Source organism: Sphaeramia orbicularis, chromosome 7 (assembly GCF_902148855.1).
Source record: "Sphaeramia orbicularis chromosome 7, fSphaOr1.1, whole genome shotgun sequence".
NCBI lineage: Eukaryota > Metazoa > Chordata > Actinopteri > Kurtiformes > Apogonidae > Sphaeramia > Sphaeramia orbicularis.
In genome coordinates this window covers 11,906,329-11,928,872 of record NC_043963.1, presented here as the reverse complement: position 1 = coordinate 11,928,872, position 22,544 = coordinate 11,906,329, and the positions used below count along the sequence as shown (strand labels likewise).

The 22,544-nt window shown below is 33.9% G+C and overlaps 1 protein-coding gene across 2 annotated transcripts in view; it reads right to left on the bottom strand.

Annotated features, from left to right (window-relative positions):
- Positions 1–19,074, bottom strand: part of LOC115421942 (tumor necrosis factor receptor superfamily member 1A) — a 35,711-nt gene extending 16,637 nt beyond the window's left edge. Inside the window, exons 1-8 of one of the 2 annotated variants that reach the window (XM_030137954.1) lie at positions 18,859–19,074; positions 15,742–15,835; positions 15,545–15,655; positions 10,238–10,342; positions 10,095–10,125; positions 4,352–4,515; positions 2,895–3,035; positions 1,521–1,558 (exon numbers count right to left, since the gene is read on the bottom strand). In XM_030137954.1, coding sequence (XP_029993814.1) covers positions 1,521–1,558; positions 2,895–3,035; positions 4,352–4,515; positions 10,095–10,125; positions 10,238–10,342; positions 15,545–15,655; positions 15,742–15,835; positions 18,859–18,867 — 693 coding nt within the window. In that variant the 5' untranslated portion in view covers positions 18,868–19,074. The remainder of the gene's footprint in view (positions 1–1,520; positions 1,559–2,894; positions 3,036–4,351; positions 4,516–10,094; positions 10,126–10,237; positions 10,343–15,544; positions 15,656–15,741; positions 15,836–18,858) is intronic. The other variant, XM_030137955.1, reaches the window with a different exon arrangement.
- Positions 19,075–22,544: the final 3,470 nt, after the last annotated feature.

The window sequence follows — 22,544 nt, the reverse complement described above, 5'->3', positions numbered from 1 at the left end:
CTTAGCATAGTCACTGCATTTCCATGGTCACACGTAGCCAGTTTTTTAAAGGTGATTTGTTGTCTTTTGTTCGTGATTTTCTGAAATCCGATTCTCCCTAATTATTTCTTTAGATCCGCGACTTACTGCACTCATACAATCTTGGGACTGTTGTGTTGACAGAAGTTGGAAAATCTTTTTGTTGGAAGGGATACATGCGCTAAATTAGCTTTGCTTTACCGTTTTAGCTTTGCGTTAGTTTTTATTTCCCAAGATTTTATTAGTGAAGTAAGTCACATCGCCATGATTTGAGCCTCAATTTGTGATCATATTGACCCCACCGGACTGAAGTAATGATTAAGGAGAGTTGAATTTCACAAAATCACTCATAAAATACTACAAATCACCTATAAAAGCCTGGCTACGTCTGACCATAGGAATGAAGCCATTATGCTAAGCTAGGCTAAGCTAAGCTAACGGAAAGGGTGCGAGAACAAGGCAGTCGGTGCACTGCAGTGCAAACTGATTTGCCCACTTATCGAACTCATTAGTGCACGACAAATGAATTGATAAAAAAAAAAAACAAGTGGTGAACTGTTCCTTCAGGGTTCTAGAGGCTGGTAGATCCCATCAGAATCGCCCACTGGAACGGTTTGGGTTGACTAGACTGCATTGCATATTCTTCCACCAGCAAAGAATGTGTTCGTCATCGCGACAGGACAAGACAACGAGCATGTGCAGAATGGGAGGAATAAAGTCCAAACGGAATAAAGGGTTTACATGTCCGAGGAATAATTTAGATCGAAATTAAAAGGGGATTAAACCAGTGACTTTAATACGGTTTAAATTTAATCCCAACTTTTTTTTTTCAACTGGAATAAGGTGTTTACATGGACATCTGAAATAGGATCTAACCTTTAATCAGATTAAACCATGAATAAAAGTTGTCATGTAAATGCACGGAATGTCATTTTACTTTTTTTCACTGTTATTATTTTACTGGTCCAACCCACTGGAGATCATATTGGGCTGAATGTGGCCCCTGAACTGTATGAGTTTGACACCACAGCACTAAACAATTAAAATGCTAACTTTAGAACAACAACCAAACATGACTAAGTTCCTTTTCTTTTGTCAAAAAACCTGGCTTTGAACGTCTCTTCTTTCAAGAGACAAGCCAAATTCTTCACTTCCCCAAATATAACCAAATGGGGCCTCCCATCTGTCATCTGCATATCGAACAAAGAGCGCTATATTTTCGGAAAATGAACTCAGATGTCGTAGCGTTGATGATTAATTGAATACGTCAGGTTTGGAAAGTCAGCTCCACAGTGACTGATAAATCTGATAAATCTATTAATAGATTATTAGAGCTGTCATTGCCTCTTACCTCAGACTGTCACCACCCTTTTTAACATTTGATATCACTGACATTTGCATGTTTTTTTAAGGCCCACGAGGAGTCTACCTGCATTACTAAATCCTCCCAGATATGGATCTCAACAAAACACCAAACTGTAAAAAAAACAGTCATCACGTACCAGTGTGGTCGGGGCGCTGCTCTGATCACTTTGTTGTTCTGCAACGAGGAAAGTAGATATTATCAGTTTCCTGTTTGAACATGTTCACTCAAGAAGGTTCTTGAGAAAGGAAATGCAATGAAAATTTTGGTCAAAGTCATATGTTTTGGGGAACATTTGTGAAGACATAGTTTTAAACTTGTATTAGAGAAGCAGATGCTGTAATTATAGGTAAGGCTGTATATCATTTGATTTGTATTTGATGATTTGTAATTTGATTTGCATTTTTATTTTTACTTTAGTTTATTATTTCAGTTGTATCATTTTTTTTTTTTTTAAATTCTCCTTTTTTTTCCTGTGTATTGTTTATTTCTGGGGAGGTATTCATATAAGCCTTTTTTGGCTTCTATTCTCTCCTGCACAATGATGTTACTTGTTTGAATGTTGTTTTTTTTTCTCTTGCTGTTTTATGCTGTGCAAATAAATAAATAAAAATTAAATAAATAAAAGGTTCAGAATGACAGTTTTGTCCGTGAAGTTGGAATAAAACATATATTTACTTCTTCTCATGAAATGATTGCGACAATATGATTTATTTTTAACAGATAAAGTGTAACTGGGACTCAGAATGGGATTGTTACACCTAGCCATAGGTCATGACTGATGTGTATAAATAGAAATAAAAAGAGGAATGTGTCTCAAATCAATATTATTCCAATTTTATGGGCAACGGTTAATTATCAGGAAATTGTATTTAAAGTATCAAAAGACAAACATGTAAAAAAAAAAAAGAAAAAGAATAAGGTTTGGGTCATATGTTGTATTTTCTAACACATTGATAGCTCCATTAGTCGCTATTTCATTACTGACTGTCTGCAGATGAATAAACTACTCCAATTGCTTGTTTTACGAGATAAATTAATGGCCAATAACCATGTATATGTAACGACAATGACAACAAGAATCATGACGATGATGATGACGACAATGCCGTCACAACAGCTCACACCTGATCAGCCGTTGAGATATTTCATGATAATATTTTGAGATTGTGTGAAATTTTAAGGGTGTCTGAAAACCTTCTTTTCCACTACTGGGTCAAAACGTGGTATTCGAAATCTCTCTGATGGGACATTTTAGAGACAATCTGACAGATTAGTGTTGCTAAATGACCCACATTTTTACTTTTAAATTCATTTTTGCTTTAGTTGGACCATAAGGGATTATCCAAAACAAGGAGCTACTTTATATTGAGATAAATGTTGGAATGGCAATCAATTAAAGAAGTTAGCTCTCTGACGGGACATGACTGTGTTTTGACCCTATTGTGTTTTTGTTTTAGTTGGCATCTTAAAAACAACGAGTAAAAGCAGATCACATTCCAGCGCAGATTACCGCTGAATTCAACGTCTTTCTCCGCACACCAGCTGGGACAGAGGTTTTGATATCTGAGCAGGTTTCTAAAAAGGTACGTCACGAGGCAAAAGACCATCACAGCCGTCAGAAGGAGGATCATCCAGGTAACATAGCTGACTTCTGAGGACACAAACAAACGCTCCAATTACGAACAACACACAGAACAATAACCATCCATTCAATTCAATTCCATTCAGTTCAGTTTAAATGCTATAGATAATTTCAAGTCACTTCACAAATTCCGATCCGATCTTGATTAATAAAATTATCACAGTGAATATGAGTACATGTTGGTTTATGAGTCACCCTTTATTGAGCAAGTGACTATTTTTGGTCATTTCTGGACACATTACAGGATAGTAGTCACTTTTCCATTGGACATATGCGCAAAACTTGGGGCATAATTTAACCCTTTATTGAGCAAGTGACTATTTTTGGTAATTTCCAGACACATTACATGACAGTAGTCACTTTTCCATTGGACATATGCGCAAAATTTTAGGCATAATTTAACCCTTTATTGAGCAAGTGACTATCATTGGTAATTTCCGGACACATTACAAGACAGTAGTCACTTTTCCATTGGACATATGCACAAAACTTTAGGCATAATTTAACTTACTGAGCAAGTGACTATTTTTGGTAATTTCTGTACACATTACAACACAGTAGTCACTTTTCCATTGGACATATGTGCAAAATTTTAGGCATAATTTAACCCTTTATTGAGCAAGTGACTATTTTTGGTAATTTCCGGACACATTACAAGACAATAGTTGCTTTTTCATTGGACATATGCGCAAAACTTTAGGCATAATTTAATTTATTGAGCAAGTGACTATTTTTGGTCATTTCCAGACACATTACAAGACAGTAGTCGCTTTTCCATTGGACATATATGCAAAACTTTACTGATATTTACTAAATGTTGAAAAAACAGAATTGCGTGATGTCGGTTTTTCCATTAAATCACAAATGCGATGATTTGTTTATTTATTATCGCGAGATGTCACGAGAAGTCATTCCATAAACATGACAACAAACATAAATATCTGTTGTTTTAAAACAAGAATGCTCTTTACCCCTCTATCCTGTACTAATTTAAAAAATGACTGGGTTTTTTTGTGTGTCCACACATACGTGTTTGTTTTAAATCTATTCTTCGTCGCTTGTTGTAACATCCGTCAACATCCCTTTTTAAAATTTTTTTGTTCACGTGACTCTAGTTGCACAAAAAGATCTTTCCATTGCAGTTTTGCGTGATCTATCAATTTCGCTATGCCCAAAAAAATCACCTCTTGCAAGCACAAAAACTTTTCAGCAAAAAACGAGTTTTGGTGAAATTGTCATTTTTCCATTAGGCAAATTTTTTTGGTTCAAGTTATATTCATGCAATTTGAGGGTCAATGGAAAAGCGACTCATGTCTAGAACTTACCTATTGGCGTCAAGGGGTTAATAGAAGGATTTGATGTTCGTGTCTTTGGGCTTTGGACTGTTGTGCTTGTTGTAGTCGTAGATGTAATCAGAGATACAGTCGTAATTGGACTAGTAGTGCCCAGGCATTTCTTTTTGTAATTTGTGTGATTTTTACACTCTTCCCTGAAAAAGGGCAAACAGACAACAGTGGAATTTAGCAATATTTTATACAAATGGACATTATATAGACTAATACAATGCATAATACTTATATGAAATGTACAATACTGTGCAAAAGTCTTAGTCCACCTTTAACTTTGTTGCTTTTCCAGGGTTGAAATGAACACACCTATTTGTTTTTTATTCTTTTTTCTTCAGATACATCAAGAAAATACATGAAATATGTGCACAGCCTTAAAAGACACACAAAAACTGAACTAAATGTGTTGTAAAGGTTAAGGTGAAGCAGCACAAACAAGTAGAAACATCTGACGTGTTGAATGAAACCTGGCATAAAACATCAGAAAATTAATGCAATAAATCTCATATTGTCTGAACAAAAAGGTTAAAGACATGTTACATACAGACGGAGGTGACACTAAATACAACCACTGTGGTTTATAGAAGCTGTTTTTACCCTGAAACTTTAGTTTTTCCTGCTGTACATACTTCACATATGTACAGATCAGATCTAAATACAGAGACAAATGCATATGTGTGGACATTAGAAGTTTAATAAACCAACAAACATAATGTTGGAATGGGACTTTTGCACAGGACTGTATTTCCTGCAGAATCCCTGATGTCTTTTTTCAACATGTGGAACAGAAAAACAGTTTGTATGAAGAATAAAAGCTCATGAAAATATGCAAAAAGCTGTATACAGTATAACCAATCTGGATTACTTTGAAGGTTCAAGATATAAGTTCAGCATGTGTGTGATTACATGAAGTTGTGCTGGTAGATGAGGTTTTTATCAGACAGATCCCGGACTTCTTTATATTTCAACAAAACTAAACAATTGCAAACACCCTGAGTATTATAACAAACATAGTTTTCAACATATTCCGTTTTATAAGAGTTGGAACCAGGTGATGAATCAATATAAATACAGACAGGCAGTGAAGAACAAAAGAGAATTTTAAATGTATGCGGAATTCTTAACCCATAAAGACCCAGCGCTACTTTTGTGTCAGTTCTCAAATGAAATTTTTTTTATATTTAACCTTTCTTAAGAGATTTCTCACCATTTATTACAATATTATCCTCCATATTTTGCATTTTATCAGTATAAATCACCTATTTTCCTGTATTCAATTCACTGATCATGAAGACGTTCACAAAAACTCAGATTAAAGTTGAGGGTTATTATATCAAAAACAAAGAAAACTAGGGAAAAAGATAGATTGATAGGATTAGTGGATGAACAGGTATTAAACCGTTTAGATCAGTAGATGCTTTTGGTCGGGGATGGATGTTCGGGTCTCTATGAGTTAAAAATAAAACAGGCTAAATGTAACACAGTGTCAGTTGCACTTGTGTTTTCTGTTAACCCTTAAGGACTCAGTGTGACTTTTGTGGCAGTTTCCAAATTAATTTTTCCCTCTATTTAACCTTTCCTAAGTGATTCATCACTATTTGTTATAATATTATTCTCTGAATTTTGTATTTTTTCCAGTGAAAATCATCTGTTTTCCTATGTTTAATTGACTGATCATGGCGATGTTCATAAAAACTCAGATTAAAGTTGAGGGTTATTATATCAAAAACAGAGAAAATAGGGAAAATGTGACTTTTTCAGTCAAATCTATCACTAACTGAACATAAACCAAGCGTCTCCATCCACTGTCATTGATCCAACTCCATGGGTTTTACTGGTGAATCAGTGTTGTAGAAGATGACAGTATTTCCATGGTAACTACAGGGCCTCTGAACGTCTAAATGGGTCACATCTGAAGACCATGAAAAGACGACAAACTGTATTTTACACCAATTATTTACATGTATTGATAGGATTAGTGGATGAACAGATATTAAACCGTTTAGATCAGTTGATGCTTTTGGTCGGGGATGGATGTTCGGGTCTCTACGAGTTAAAAATAAAACAGACGAAATGTAACACAGTGTCAATTGCACTTGTGTTTTCTGTTAACCCTTAAGAACCCAGTGTGACTTTTGTGGCAGTTTCCAAATTAATTTTTCCCTCTATTTAACCTTTCCTAAGGGATTTATCACCATTTATTACAATATTATCCTCTGAATTTAGCATTTTTTCCAATGAAGATCATCTATTTTCCTATGCTTTATTGACTGATCATGCAAATGTTCATAAAAGCTCAGAGTAAAGTCAAAGGTTATTATATCAAAACAGAAAAAACTGAAGAAAAGGGGACTTTTTCAGTCAAATCTATCATTAACTGCACATAAACCAAGCGTCTCCATCCACTGTCATTGATCCAACTCCATGGGTTTTACTGGTGAATCAGTGTTGTAGAAGATGATGGTGTTTCCATGGTAACTACAGGGCCTCTGAACATCTAAATGGGTCATATCTGATGACCATGAAAAGACGACAAACTGCATTTTACACCAATTATTTACATGTATTGACAGGATTAGTGGATGAACAGGTATTAAACCATTTAGATCAGTAGATGCTTTTGGTCGGTGATGGATGTTTGGGTCTCTATGGATTAAAAATAAAACAGACTAAATGTAGCACAGTGTCAATTGCACTTGTGTTTTCTGTTAAAATAATGTGGTGCATAGAGGTATTCTTATGAAACTGTTGCTGTTAATAATCAGAGGTGTGTAGTAGCGCATTACATTTACTCTGTTACATTAACTTAAAAGTAACTTTTTACATAAATTGTACTTGTAAGAGTACTTTTAATACAACATAATTTTTACTTTTACTCAAGTATATTTATGATGAAGAAACGCTACTTCTACTCCATTACACTGACGTACATTCCGCTCCTTAATTTTATTTTTGGTCATTTGTTAAAGCACGAACCATTTGTTTTGCTTTGTTAGAAAGACTTCTTCCAAAAACTCCCATGATTCACATGAGTTAAAGAAGTTAAAAGAAAATATGTTCAAAGATATCTAGGCTAACTGGTAAAAGTAAGTAGAAAACCATGCACAGTATCTGCCTCCATAAGAGCAGACTAGATATTAATGTGATGGAACCAACAATGATTATTACCAGGTATATTTGCAACTAGCTGTAATGTTCCCATATATATTTTACATATTTCATTTTAACATTTCATTTATTAGTTGCTGAATTTAAAAGAACAATAAATATAATGTTACTCAGGAAGTACTCAGTACTTGAGTAATTTTTTCATTAAGTAATTTTTACTTTTACTTGAGTAATTATTTGAATGACTACTTTTTACTTGTACTTGAGTAATATTTTTCTAAAGTAACGGTACCTTTACTTGAGTATAAGTTTTGGCTACTCTACCCATCTCTGTCAATAGTGAGGATAAGTAAAGAACAAATATAAAAACAGAATTCAGTGTGATTTGAGTTTATTAAAGCTTTTGTGCTTGAATTTTGTGTGTCTTGTGATTATATATTATGTTATATCTCAAAAGAAAACTGTACAACTGTGCATTTCTGAGCAATATGTACGTTTTAAATCAGTGTGCTGTCTTGTTGTACGTGATGTTTCAGTTTTGATATTTTAGTTCTGATGTGACACTTTACAAGCCGTCTTTATTTTTTTTAAATTTAACCACATAGATTGTAACCCACATAGAACGAGTTCATGACCTGCTCTTGAGTCAAAGCCCAACATTTGAGAAAACTGTCTCCCACTATTTCTGCACTGGCTTCTTTTTTTCTTTTGTATTATTTTCTGTCTCATTCATTTCTGTCTCTGGTTTGTTTTGTTTTTGATCTCATAGAACTGACCCAGATCTGACCCTGCTTAGTGATACCAGCCCCAAATCATTTGTTGACATCAACAAAATCCAGTTCTAAGCTAACGGTAGCTAATGTTGCACAATGTTTGTAATGGAAAGAGCAGAAGAGAAACAGTGAAGACCCTGGCAATGAATAAGCCTTCTACATCTGACTTTTACAAAGTTATGGTTAGGACCCACAATAGGTTCTATTGGAGGATCAGTAAGTGTCAGAGTAAATTATGTAACAATAATATGTGAATTTCCAAAAGAAAATAGTAGAAGAATCTCTGGAAGTGTTTCATAAATATTGATCTGTGTGAAATGCAGAGAAGCGGTAGATATAAACAAATAAAAATGATGTTAAAGACACGACAAAATGAAAATTATATTAAAAATGCAACAAAATGTAACAGACAAAACAAAAGGAAACCAACATAAGAAGACACTGAAAGATAACACAGCACTGAAGAGATGTAACAAGATGAAAATGACGCCAAAGTAAAGGAATTTCTAATAATTTATGACAATGCAAAAGACAAAAAAAACAACTAAAATTATGTAAAAGATACAATGAGGTGATGATTATATACAAGACAACACACACACATAAAAGACAACATGAGAAAGACAAGGGAATAAGGCATGAAGATGAAAATAATGTAAAAGAAGGGGAAAAAGTTATACAAAGGACGTACAAGGTATAAATGACTTAAGGTATTCAGCACCATGAAAATGATGTAAAACACAAGTGTCGAGCCTGCAGCCCGGGGGCCAAAACCGGCCCTCCAAAGGGTCCAATCTGGCCCCTATAGGATGAATTTGTGAAATACATAATTTACACTGAAGATATTAATGATCAAGAATGTTGAAATCATTTTAGGTCAATTCGATCTAAAGTGGATCAAACTAGTAAAATATTATCATAATAACCTATAAATAATGAAAACTGCAAATTTTCCTATTTGTTTCAGTATAAAAAAAAGTAAAATTAGAAAAAAAAAGTTACATTTACAGACTATCCTTTTGCAAAAAATATGAATAACCTGAACAAATATGAACAATCTGAAATGTCTTAAGAGAAGTAAGTGGAATTTTAACAATATTCTGCCTGTTACTAAATCTGTAAGTTGTGATGCACATGCATAAATGACCAACTTAGGCGTAATATTGTTAATATTACACTTTTTTCCTGAAGAATTTTCAGGTTGTTCATATTTGTTCATGTTATGTTCGTAGGTGTAAACATTTTCATAATGGAATTTTACTTTTTTCACTCAAAAACAAAGAGAAAAGTTTGGAGTTGACATTATTTATAAGTTCTTATCCTATTATATATATTATTTTACTGGTCTGGCCCACTTTAGATCATATTAGGCTAAATGTGGCCCCTGAACTGAAATGAGTTGGACACCCCTGATGTAAAAGTAAAATATACAATAAGATATAACAATGTGAAAGCTTTAACAAGATTAATATGATGTACAGGTTATAGATGCAACAAGATGAGAATGATAATGACTGAAATGACATAAAAGGTGAGAGAAAATGCAAAAGACACTGACTTTCCGACAAAAAAAGATGGAAAACTTCTTATAATTGTTGTCACTTTGGTAATTCACCCCAGAGAAGATGTAATAAAATTGACTATATGAGTCTTAAACCATTCTTACATGAAAATTGATGAATACAAACGATATATTATCTCAGAAATGGCTTTATCTAATATCAATAAATAACCGGCTCCCAGCACAAAAACAAACTCCAATGTAGAAAACAATGAAAAAAAAAACACATGGAAATCTTACGTATCAAAGAGAAAAATAAATCAGTCATGAGTGTCCCTACCTTTGGCAGTTCTCTGTGGGGTTGCTAGTGGCTGAAAACAAACAGAAATAGTAAAATTAACAGTGTTTACTCTTTAATTAACACAACATTAATCTGTATGGCAGTTATTAATCTCCATCTGAAGCTTTAACTCTATCACTTACGAAAACATTGTGTGCATATCCCACCACCAGAGTCGAACGTTCCCTCTCTGCAGGCACATTTTATATTACTGGTGTTGGTGCACTTCTCCACCATGATCTTTTGGTCTGAGAAAGAAATACATTTAAAAAAAAAAAAAAAAAGTGTTAAATGACAGCATCAGTGCACAGGCTTACGGAGTAAACAAAGAATTTAAGGTTTGAAATTTGGCAAGATAGAGCTGATGAATACAATGAACAAAAAAGGGCAAAACCCAACAACACTGGCATGAATGTTTCAGTAAAGTCACATCCAGATATTGTATTTGCATTTTAATGTCATTTAAGCTCGATTTTTCACATCAGCAATTCCTGACAAAAACATTATTGGTCTATTTTTATTCTAATACACAACACTCCGCCTCTTATTTGTTTGCTTTGGGTGTGTGTTTTACTGAGCAGGAGCATGATTTAGCCAAAAATGCTAATGCTAATCAGATTTTTGAGCGTGTACTATTAATGATCATGTGTTATTAAGCGTTAAGCATTAAGTCAAAATTGCATCTGACTTTAATTTTACACACATATGAGGAATTTAAGTTAAAAAAAAAAAAAAAAAAAGGTAGTGTGTAGAGAAACTAAAATAATTTGTGGGATATTTTGATTGTTAGCTGCAACACTGGTGCTGTTAAACATTCTTTCTGAGAGTATGTAAAAATCAAATAAGCTTATAATGTAAGATCAACAAGTCATGATGGATGCCAAAAATGCTAATGTTCACAAGTTGGAGTTGCTAATATCAAAATTTGGATGTATATTGAACCACATATTTCCATCTACTGTATATTGGACCCTACAAATAGTGTTATGCTGCGTTCAAGGCCATTTTTTGAGCCCGTAAGTCACGATTTCAAATCACGACTATGTAACGTTCCAGGCAAGTCACGCCAAACTGCCTGAGCGCAAGGAATTGTAGTAGCTAGATGTAAACAAACCAGCATGGCGGACCGTACTTTATGCTCGTTTACAATCATTTCTATCGCTAAAGGTGTTTGCTCTTTGCTTATTTAAGGGAAACAGAGGAGTAAAAATGGTGCATAAGGCAAGAGAAGCTGTTCTACCTTTTATGTTATGTTATTTGTATATTTGGATACGTATTTGGTATTAATTTGTTCTTTCACTCAATGGGCTGAAAACTAGCTAATGCTAGAGCAGCTGCTGATTATGCAGAACATTTGCAGATAAATATTGTCAGAGCAATACCTTGTTTAAACCTTTCCATGCATAACTGTCACTACAGTGGACAGCTTGTATATTTATGGATTTTGTTGTTTTAGTTCCATATCAGCCAACACAGTGGACGCTTATGTATCATCCCATACACTGTAATTCATACCATTACTGTAAATCTGCTGTTCTAGATAAACCTGATCTGCACTAACATGTTTGACTGTAAAAAAAAAAAAAAAAAAAATTGCTAATTGTTATTAAACTGTAATTAACAGTTTTGGAGGGTTTTAACCCTTCCATGCATACTGGTCACCACAGTGGACAGCTATTCTACAGCTGTTCTCTTGTATATTCATGGATTTTGTTGTTCTTTTTTTTTTTTTTTTTTTTTTTTTTTTACACATATTTTTATTAAAGTTTTAAGACACTACATATCTTTTCTGACATGAATTGGTAACATTATGTAGATCTCTCCTGAGGATAAACCTCCAGAATCACAAGCCATAGTTCTCCATAGTTTTCACACAATTTATCACTAAATTCATGTTTCTGTGCATCAAAAATTAAATGTGTGGTGTCCAGCTGAGTGGACATTTTTGCAACTTAATGAAAAATAGGTTCAGAAGAATTTTTGTTTTTCATTATTATTATTATTTTTTTATGTATTTTTGATTTTTTTAAAAAATTATTTTATGTTTATGTTTATGCATTTGGCAGACACTTTTTTCCAAAGCGACTTACAGGGGAAAACCAATTAAATCACTCAATCAATCAAATTTTATTTATATAGCGCCAGATCACAAAAAAGTTATCTCTTGACATTTTATATATAGAGTTGGTCAAAACCAGACTCTAAGTCAATTTACAGAATATTATAAATAAATAAATAATAAATTTTAATTTTATCTTTTTTAAAATTTATTTTTCAGAATAAATTTTTCAATCGCATTGTTTTTTTCATGTGTAAAGAGGAATAAAAACACTCAGGAAAAAAATTTGATTAAGGCTCTCATAATTGGTGCATGAAAGGGTTAAACAAAAAGTTTCTTTCTTTTTTTTTTTTGCATATTATCTTCATGCAGGTATTGTAAAAATGTGAGAAAACATCAGAGTAGCAGCATTAAAAATGTTTTTATCTCATTGTTTCCACACAGTATATCGGTAAATACATGTTTCTTTGCTTCTAAAATTAAACACATGATTTTCTAACTCCATGAAAAATAGGTTCAAAAAAAAAAAAAAAAATCAATCACATTGTTTTTCTTTTCATGCCTAAAGAGGAATAAAAATACTTAGGAAAAAAAAATTGATTAAGGTTCTCATAATTCATGCATGAAAGGGTTAATAAACAATTTGCATAAACACCTCATCCATGGGGGCTGCCATTGCTATGTGACGTCAGAACTCGGAACTGGGAGTACATCGATCTAGTATGAATTCACAGGTGGGAAGTCACAGGTTTGACTGCCATTCCAGTGCCTTTTCACCAGCAGAAGGTTGGAAAAACACGAGTTACGGGTTGCCTGGAACGCAGCATTACATACACAGCAGCTAACGTTAGCATTCAGCCATTTTGTAGCTAATAGTATTGTGAAAGTGCTAATTAGTTGTAGATGATACGGTAAGACAGGTGTTAATTAAATCTGAAAACTGTGTTTCATGTGTTTTTTCAGATGAAAAGACAGTAAGATGAATATATACTGTATGTATATATTTTTTAACCTTCCCTACCATATCATCACCAGTATCAGACGTTAATGTTAGCAAAGATGAGGTTGAATGCTAACATTAGCTGCTGTCATAAGTTGGCCTATTGGACTTGGAAATATATATTTTTTATTTGAAATATGGTCCATTGTGTCTCTAGGTTTTCAGTATTCAGTGAATTGACAGTGATTTTTCCAGGTGATGATGTTTGTTTGGCTTAAACACAACCCTCTGACATTATCCTTTAGCATTAGCTGGCTAAGTGCATCAGAGCAAAATGGCCACAGTGTGAATGTGGTCCATGGCTTTAACTCAGTGGATCTCATATTTCTGTTTGGCCCTCCTCGACCCCAACAAAATTGTAATAATGGTCCAAGTATACCTTTTAGTGAAAGAAATGTCAATATTATAACCATTCTATTTGGTTTTTTTAGAATAATTTGTTGTGTAAATTAAGAAGAATGAATTTTTTTACTTGAGCAATACAAATAAACTAAACATGACCAAATAAAAGTATGAAATGTGCAATTATCTTGTTATAACCGTAACAATAAAGTTAAATATTATTTTTTAGAACAACAAACAGATATTTTAATAGTATAAGAGGTAGCAACAAGCTTATTTTACATTGCACATATTCTCAGAACAATAAGGTCCAAACTGTACAAATTGCACCCAAAAACACAAATAATGCAACTTTTTCTTTTCACCCCAGTAAAATACTTGTCCATTCTCCAGACATACACTCTTTCGGTACATTGAGACAGCAGGTCTTAATGCACAATTCGGATTTTTTTTAGTGAAATCTGATTAGTTTTGTGCGTGCAAATGCAACTTCTATCAATTTTGAGTATGAACTGAATGCGACCCTGAAGTGACCCACATGCGCAAAAGAACTCCTGACGTAATATGTGACCACGCAGGCATGCACTGTGTTTATGGAAGTAAATATGGAGGCATCTCGTCTCGACGTTTTGTTTTTTTCCTGCCACTCCTCCCCCTAGGACGCAGAATTGTGACGTTTGTTGCATTTCAATGAAGTAAAGGTTGGATAAATGACTGAAGTCGCATTGCAAAATATCAGATACAAATCTGATTTAGGACCACATATGAAAGTGGAATGAGCCGGATTTGAATAAATCTGATTTGTGCTGTTCAAACTGTCTTTAACACATCAGATACAGGTCACATATGGGCAAAAAAAAATCTGATTTGGACCACATTTGCCTGCAGTCTGAATATAGCCTAAGACGGCAGTGGATCTGTATTGTTGTACATCCCTAAAATGAGCTTGGGTTCCGACGCCAAAAATTTTTTTTTCCACTGGCTACAGGTTCTGACATGAAGAAAAAACACATGCAGGAGTGATCATGCATGAGAAACACTGCTTTAACCTGTCTAGTTAACCTGTCCACCACTTGCCTGTTGAAGAAATTTAAGTAAAGATCTCAAGGAATATTTGCAAATGATACTGTACAGGTGATTTCTCACAGACTGCAAGGGAAGCTTGGCTTCCCCTAAAATTATGAAAATTAAATGGTTAAATATGTTCGGTTGTGTTGACATTTCATTGACTACAAATGTGTTAGAATACGTTCATCTCACAGACGAGTTCGTCCAGAATCAGCTTTATCACAAATCAACAGACTGGATCTTGTTCACTTCTCATACATTCCCGTTGCGCTGTTTTCTCATTCGATCTCTGCTCAGTGCATTTGTCCGTAGACGCTCAGCGTCCATGCACTTCAATGGGACTGAGTAGAACAGTTTTTTTCATTGCCTCAAAACTGGACGGTAATTGGATAAATGCCATGATGTTGTCCTGCCCCCGGACACTAGGCGTCTCTGGGGGTGAATGGAGCTGTGGGCGGAGCTCAGCCGGGCTGGACACTGGGATTCCATGTGCTGATTGGAGGATCAGTCGAAAGGCTGAATCCCATTTGACTGACAGCTGTTTTGAGATCTACTCCTTCACTGACACAGTTCAGTTTAATACCATCGTGCATTCTACTATGAAATCGAGAGAAACCACTACGAAATTACTTGTTAATTTCTTGCACTGTAAATAAAACACACTCATTGTACTTCCTTGTTTCAATTTAACATAATTTCAGCGTTTTGTTGTTTAGTTGGTACGATAATGTCACTGATCATTTTCTTAAAAAGGAATCGAGGGCCGAATTTATGTTTAAATAACTTGACATTTCTTTTTGTAAGCTGACAATGAGCGTCCCCTCTCTGAAAGATGAGCAGCTGCCACTGTGATACTGATATTCACTGATACACTCACTTCACAGCACTGATTTAGTAAATAACACATTATCACATAAATCAACAGGATTTATTTTGTATGATCACGCAGCCAAATTAAATGCACCTGAAAAAGATACTCACGTCCACACTGGGGTGAACACCTCTGGCATTTTGTGTCTGTATTGTGGATATCTGTGTATTCACCACTCTGACATGCTTCACAGTCTTCGGACTGTTCCTTTTTCCGAAAACCTGTGAAAAGGGACAAAGCTTATGTAGTTCTGATAATTACCGCTCAACTTTAAGTCTTTGCATGTCAGTTCCTTGTTATGTCTTACCAGGAGGACACATGTTGGTCCTATGTGTCTGTTGTGGTGCCATGTCTGTGAAACTCTGTCTGATGAGGAGGAAGGTGAGAATCAGCACAAGAACCTGTTAGAAAACATTGTCATTGACATTTGAGTCAACCATTAATCATCATACAAATACCTGTACTGTATGTAATAATAATATTTTGTCCACTTCTTGCCACTACTGTCAAATGAGTCTAATTTCTGTAGTATGTCAGTATAATATAGAATACAAGTCTAATATAGTAATATGATCTATAAATATATGCATACAAGACACATTTTTGGCATAAAATTTTGGAACTTGCAAAATAAGTCAAATTTCATGCATTTTGTTGATAAAAACAGAACATTGCAGGTATGACGTAACTTAATATACAAAGCCAATCACTGAAATACTGGACCAAGATACAGTCAAAATAAACTATTCTATTGAATTCATAGAAGAATAAGAATGAGATGCAAATAGATGATGCAATGAAAAGAGCATTAGCCAAACAGTGGAAATGATGTGAAAATAGTTCATATAAAATAATCACACTTATCTAATTGCAATACAGCAGTGAAGAAATAATTGTGACAGATGTATTGACACTTTGACCCTATTTACATCTGGTATAAAAGTGTCATTTTCATCCAGATAAGGAAAAAAAAAAAAAAGCATGTTAGAGCAGGTGAAAAACAAACATTTAAAGACAGCTCATCATTAAGTTAAAGATAATAATGAAAAACAAGCCATTAAGAATCACACAGGCTGAACTTTAGCGGGATTGAAGGTGAGTTGAAATGATGTGAAGGTGAAATAATGCAAGATAAATCATTGTTCATTACTCCCAGAGGCATTAAAGCTATAGCAACAAGCCATACCTTCATGTAAGTACAGATGTTTGTTTTAACCCATAAAGACCCAGTGCTACTTATGCAGCAGTTCCAAAATATTTATCTATCACCATTTATTATAATATTATCCTCTGCATTTTGCATTATTTCAGTGTAAATTGGATATTTTCCTGTATTTAATTCACTGATCATGTAGATGTTCATAAAAGCTCAAATTAAAGTTGAGGGTTATTATAGCAAAAACAGAGAAAACTGACGAAAATGTGACTTTTTCTGCAAAATATCAATAACTGAACATATAAACAAGTGTCTCAATTCACTGTCATTGATCCAACTCCATGGGTTTTACTGGTGTATCAATGTTGTAGAAGATGACAGTGTTTCTACATTCTCTACGGAGCCTCTGAACATCCAAATGGGTCACATCTGATGACCATGAAAAGATGATAAACAGCATTTTACAACAAATATTTACATGTATTGATAGATTTAGTGGTTTGGAAGTTATTACAGATTTTAGATCAGTACATGCTTTTGGTTGCCAGTGGCTGTTTGGGTCTTTATGGGTTAAAAAATATGTAAAAATAAATAAATAAATAAATAAATAAATAAATAAATAAATAAATAAAAGTACTAATGTAACTTGTAAATACTTAAAAACTGTATACTTGAAATAATCCTAATTTGTTAAATCCCATTTTTGGGCAAGGTTAAAAAGAAAAAAGTGTCTGCAACTCTTCTTAACTTTTCCCACCACAAAGCAGTTCCTGTATCATCCTGTACACAGTGGAGTGTCCCCTGAAATATACTTTTTTAGCCAAGTACCCACAACTCTCACTTCAGCATTTTTGATTGAAAAATATTAGGCAAAATTTGTTCCTGTGCCAAAGGTGTCTGTTTGTATTTTCACAACTTTGTAAACATATATTTAACTTTTATATGTAAAATATAACACATTTTTTAAAGTAAATTTTGTGTGCAAAATATAAACTGAAAAGTGCCCTCTTTCATTGATAAGAAAAATAAATAAAATGGTCATTAATTAATAAATGAACCTTCCATCAATAAAAAATAATGACTTAGCAACTCAAATAAACTCATTTTGAATAATATGAAATAGAAATGTTCTTAAAATGTTACCAAAGCTTAAACAAGACGATTGACAAATAAAACTATTATAAAAATGTATTTATTTTGTTTTATATTTCAGCATTAAGGCTTATTATTTATTTTGTATTCGGCACATGACAACTTATTTAATGTATTTTTTTTCCAAAAAACTTTTCAAGTACCCCCTGGGTCTCTTCCAAGTATACTTTGGGAACCCCTGGTTTTAAAAATATGTCACAAAATCAAAAATGTACTCATGTAACATGTAAATACTTGAAAACTGAAAACTTGAAGTAATCCTAATTTGTTAATTCCCTTTTCTGGGCAAGATTAAAAAGAAAAGTGTCTGCAACTCTAATTAACTTTTCCCACCGCAAAGCAGTTCTTCTAAGTCACAGATGTCACACATGTGGCCCGGGGGCCAAATCCGGCCCGCCAAAGGGTCCAGTCTGGTCCATGGGATGAATTTGTGAAAAGCAAAAATTACACTAAGATATTAACAATCCTTCTAGTTCAGGTTCCACATTCAGACCAACTCAATCTCAAGTGCACAGGACCAGTAAAATACTATCATAATAACATAGAAATAATGACAACTCCAAATTTTTCTCTTTGTAAATGTAAATATTTTCACGTATTTACACTAAAACAAAGAATAATTTCGCAAAAAATGTGCATAACATGAACAACTTGAAATATCTTAAGAGAAGTAAGTACAATTTTAATAATATTCTGCCTGTTATTGAATGTTTTGTGTGTTTGTAGATCCACTGTGATCTGGTAGTTATAATGTACATGTGTAAATGATAAACTGAGACATAATATTGTTAAAATTACACTTATTTTTTCAATTTGTTCATGTTATTCATATCTTTTGAAAGGATAGTTTGGAGATGTAAACCTTTTCATTATGTAAATTGACTTTTTTCACTCTAAAACATAGAGAAAAGTTTGGAGTTGACATTATTTACATATTAATATGTTATTATTTTACTGGTTCAGCCCACTGCAGATGTAATTTAGCTGAATGTGACCCCTGAACTAAAATGAGTTTGACACCGCTGCTCTAAGTGATGATCTAAAACTTGTATAATCATCCTGGAAACAGAAATAAATGCAAATGATGCAAAGACAAAACATAGAAAGATTACTTACCCAGTCCATGTTATGTGAAAAGGCTCTGAGGTATAAAAATACCAGCTTTAGTTGACAGATCTCAGCCGTTGCATTGAAACTCGTCTCAGATCATTAGACTACATCCACCGACAGGATGAGGCATTCTGAGTCCAGTCGATCAGATCGGCAGCTTTTCTTCAAAGCTGAGTCAAAGGAAGCCTGTGTGATTTTGTGTTGCGGGCCAGAGCTGTCAGTCGTTTGAAAGCATTCAGAGAAGTGCTGCGAGAAACAGGAAGAACAGCAAGATGTGACCCATAAACGCAGTCAATGACATGACTACTGGTGGCAACGTCAGCGCACAAGTTCCTCTGAATAACAATTTCCAGTAGTTCAGTTTCACCCACCAGTGATAACACTGTGGTTCAGACACAGACTGGTGACACGCAAGGGAATAATCAGAATTACTAGACTGCAATGGTGGAATGTAATGAAAAACTCATTTTAGATTTTAAAAAAATCATGGGAAGGATTGTTTCTAGGACTCAAAAAAAAAAAGAAATTGTTTGAGGCAAGGTTATAATAGTTTTGTCATTATAGTTTGGTTTTATTTAGTTTTGACTTTTTTTTCTTGAATTCATTTAGTTTTGATTAGTTTTTAGAGCAAGTTTGCTAGTCTTTATTAGTTTTCTTTTTTTTTCTCAATGCTTAGTTTTAGTATTAGTTGTAGTTTTTTCATATCTTTTATCTTCTTCGCCGTCGTATTCAAATAAATCCCAGACAGGACTCTGCTGCTTTCTCCCAACTTTAGTCTCCATGCTTCCAGGTAGAGTGGGGACGAGAAGACGACTCTAAAGCCCCTTTAGCCCTATCAGCCCGCCCGCAGGCCTAAAAAATTAATCTTCATCTACTATAAAAATATAATAAATCAGGACAATGGATGTTTTTTTCAACTTTTGCTCAAAGTTTAGACCCTAATGTTAATAAAAGTACATCAAAAGTGTATTTTAGTGCAAACTTTAATGTTCAAACATGATTTTTAATCTTTGTGGGGTGAAATATATGCTATTAAAAATCTCCGACATGAACAATTAATTTATGCATATCATCGTCAATCCATCCAAAAAAAAATAGGCGAGGATAAAAAAATTCTAATTTCTCTTTTAGTTTGTTACAGTTTACTCAGGCATAGTAATAGATACAATATTTTAGACAATGGGAATAGATTCTGTGAGGTCTCTAAATGTTCATAGACACCAAGAACATCCATATGAACCTTATTATTGTGAAGTAATTCTTCATTTACTTTGGGTATGTCTTTGTAGGCGTTTTTCCCCTGAAAATATGGTCAGGGTTAAACAGGTTAAACAAGTGACGAGAAGTGACGGACCGTGAAGTGCTGCTAACTAAAATTGCTAAAATCAATTGGACATTGACAAAGATGAAAACAAAGGGAGTTTTATCCATAATTTTCATACGTTTTAGTTAGTTTCTTAAGTTCACAATATAGTTTCAGTTAGTTATGTTTTTTTTCTTTTAATTATAGTTTTTATTTATTTCAGTTAACGAAAATGTTTTGTCAATTCTAGTTTTCATCATTTCGTTAGTTTTCGTTAACGATAATAACCTTGGTTTGAGGTGCTCTTTGGAAAAGGGATTCATAAAGTAGATAACAAACAGAAAGAAAACTCCAAGGCATTCTCTGTAAGCATTAAAATCTGGATGCAGATGTTTTTTCTAATTGATTGAATTGGGTTTGGCTTTGAGATGCTTTTAAGGAACATTGTTGTTCTTCTTTTAACCTTTTAAAATAGTGGTGACGAAATTAATTTCTGACCATTTTTTTTCTCTTCTGCCCAGTTTACTCAGTTATTGTTACCATTATAATTATCACCATGGTTGTTATTGTTGGTTTTGTTGATATTTTCTTGTTGTGATTTTCTTCGCCACCTTCTTCTTCCTTTTTCTCCCCCCTTCACTCTTTCTTTCCCTTTCTTCTCCTTACCCCTGTTCCTTCATGTCAGGCCCGGCATCAAAATGTGGTTCAACGAAACTCAAAATAAAGACAGTAGAATATCAAGGGGAGCCTCATATACTTTATGAAGTTTCAGCAGAAAAAGCCAGCCATACTACCATTCTGCTGTTATGATGCTGGACAAGAAAATTTTTAAAAAATAAATAAAATTTTTAATTTTTTATATGTATGTTCTTATCATTTTTAAGTTTGTTTTTAGTACTGACTTTCATTGTGCTTATGTATATTTTTAGTGTTGATGTATGGCTGCATATAAGGGTCCCATTTGGGTTTATCCACAGTTTCCATGGTGACCACACATGTGTTTGCCCATATCAGAATCAGAGTCAGAGATCTGAATATCTTATATTATTTATTCTTCACACTATTTATCCCACGATATTTATCTTTCATGTCATTTGCACTACTTCTCATGTTATTTGCACTACTTAAATTCTATGTTTTACAAATATCTTAGTTTGCAATACTTTTTCTTTTTTAATGTAAATAACTGTGCCTTTTACTGATATTTGTTGTTGTTTTACTGATATTTATTGTCTGTCTGTAAATTCTTGCACTGAACCTGAGAGCTTTACCTCAATTTCGTTGTACTTGCTACAATGACAATAAAGAGATTCTGATTCTGATTCTGATATGGGCAAACATATGTGGGGCCACCATGGAAACTACAGACAAACCCACATGGGAACCTTATATGCAGCCCAGTTGTAACCCTTCTGGGGCCCACATGGACATGCTGGCTGGGAATGATTTCCATTTTGTGTAACTTCTGCTGCTGCTGCTGCCTTGGCCAGGACACTCTTAAAAAAAGAGATTTTTAATCTAAATGAGCTTTTTTTTTCCTGGTTAAATAAAGGTTATAAAAATTAAAAAAACAAACAAACAAACAAAAAAAACAAATTAGAAAAGCATTCCAAAATGTAATCATTTGCTCCCTGTGCCAGTATCAACATTTCCTGAAAATTTCATCAAAATACTTCCATAAGTTTTTGACTTATCTTGCTAACTGACAGACAAACAAACAAAAAATCTGCCCCCCCCCCAAATCACCACCAAAATGTAATCATTTGTTCCTTGCGCCAGTGTCAACATTTCCTAAAAATTTCATCCAAATTCGTCCATAACTGGCGGAGGTAATAGTTAAATACCTTTATTCTCACGGCATGGTCATGTATAGACCTAAATGCAGTGAGAATAAAGGCATTTTAATGCTTAAACAGAGTGCCTTGGAGTGTTCTTCTTGTTTCTTATCTACTCATTTTAGATATTTGTATACACAGGATTCCTACAGGTTAAATTTCAGACTTTTTAATACCTTTTAGAACAGAATTTAATGCCTATTTCATGGCCATACTGGCTCCTAGACACCTAGAATATCATCTCACTCATCACTGTGAACTCTATGCTAAAGCTGAGTGGTCATCTTTGAATTCACACAGGTTGACACATTGCTTAACCTTAACCTACAAAGCTCTTCTAGGTATGGTACCGTTATACCTATCCTCTTTTCTCCAAAGATCAACCAGACAATATTCTTTACGCTCTTGTGATCAGTATTATTTGAATGTACCCAAAGTTAGAACTAAATTGGGGAAGTGGGGTTTTAGCTTTTCTGCCCCCGCTGCCTGAAACACACTTCAAGTAGAGCTGAAAATGCCAGAACTCATTTCATTTCAAGCTTTTTGCTCCATCT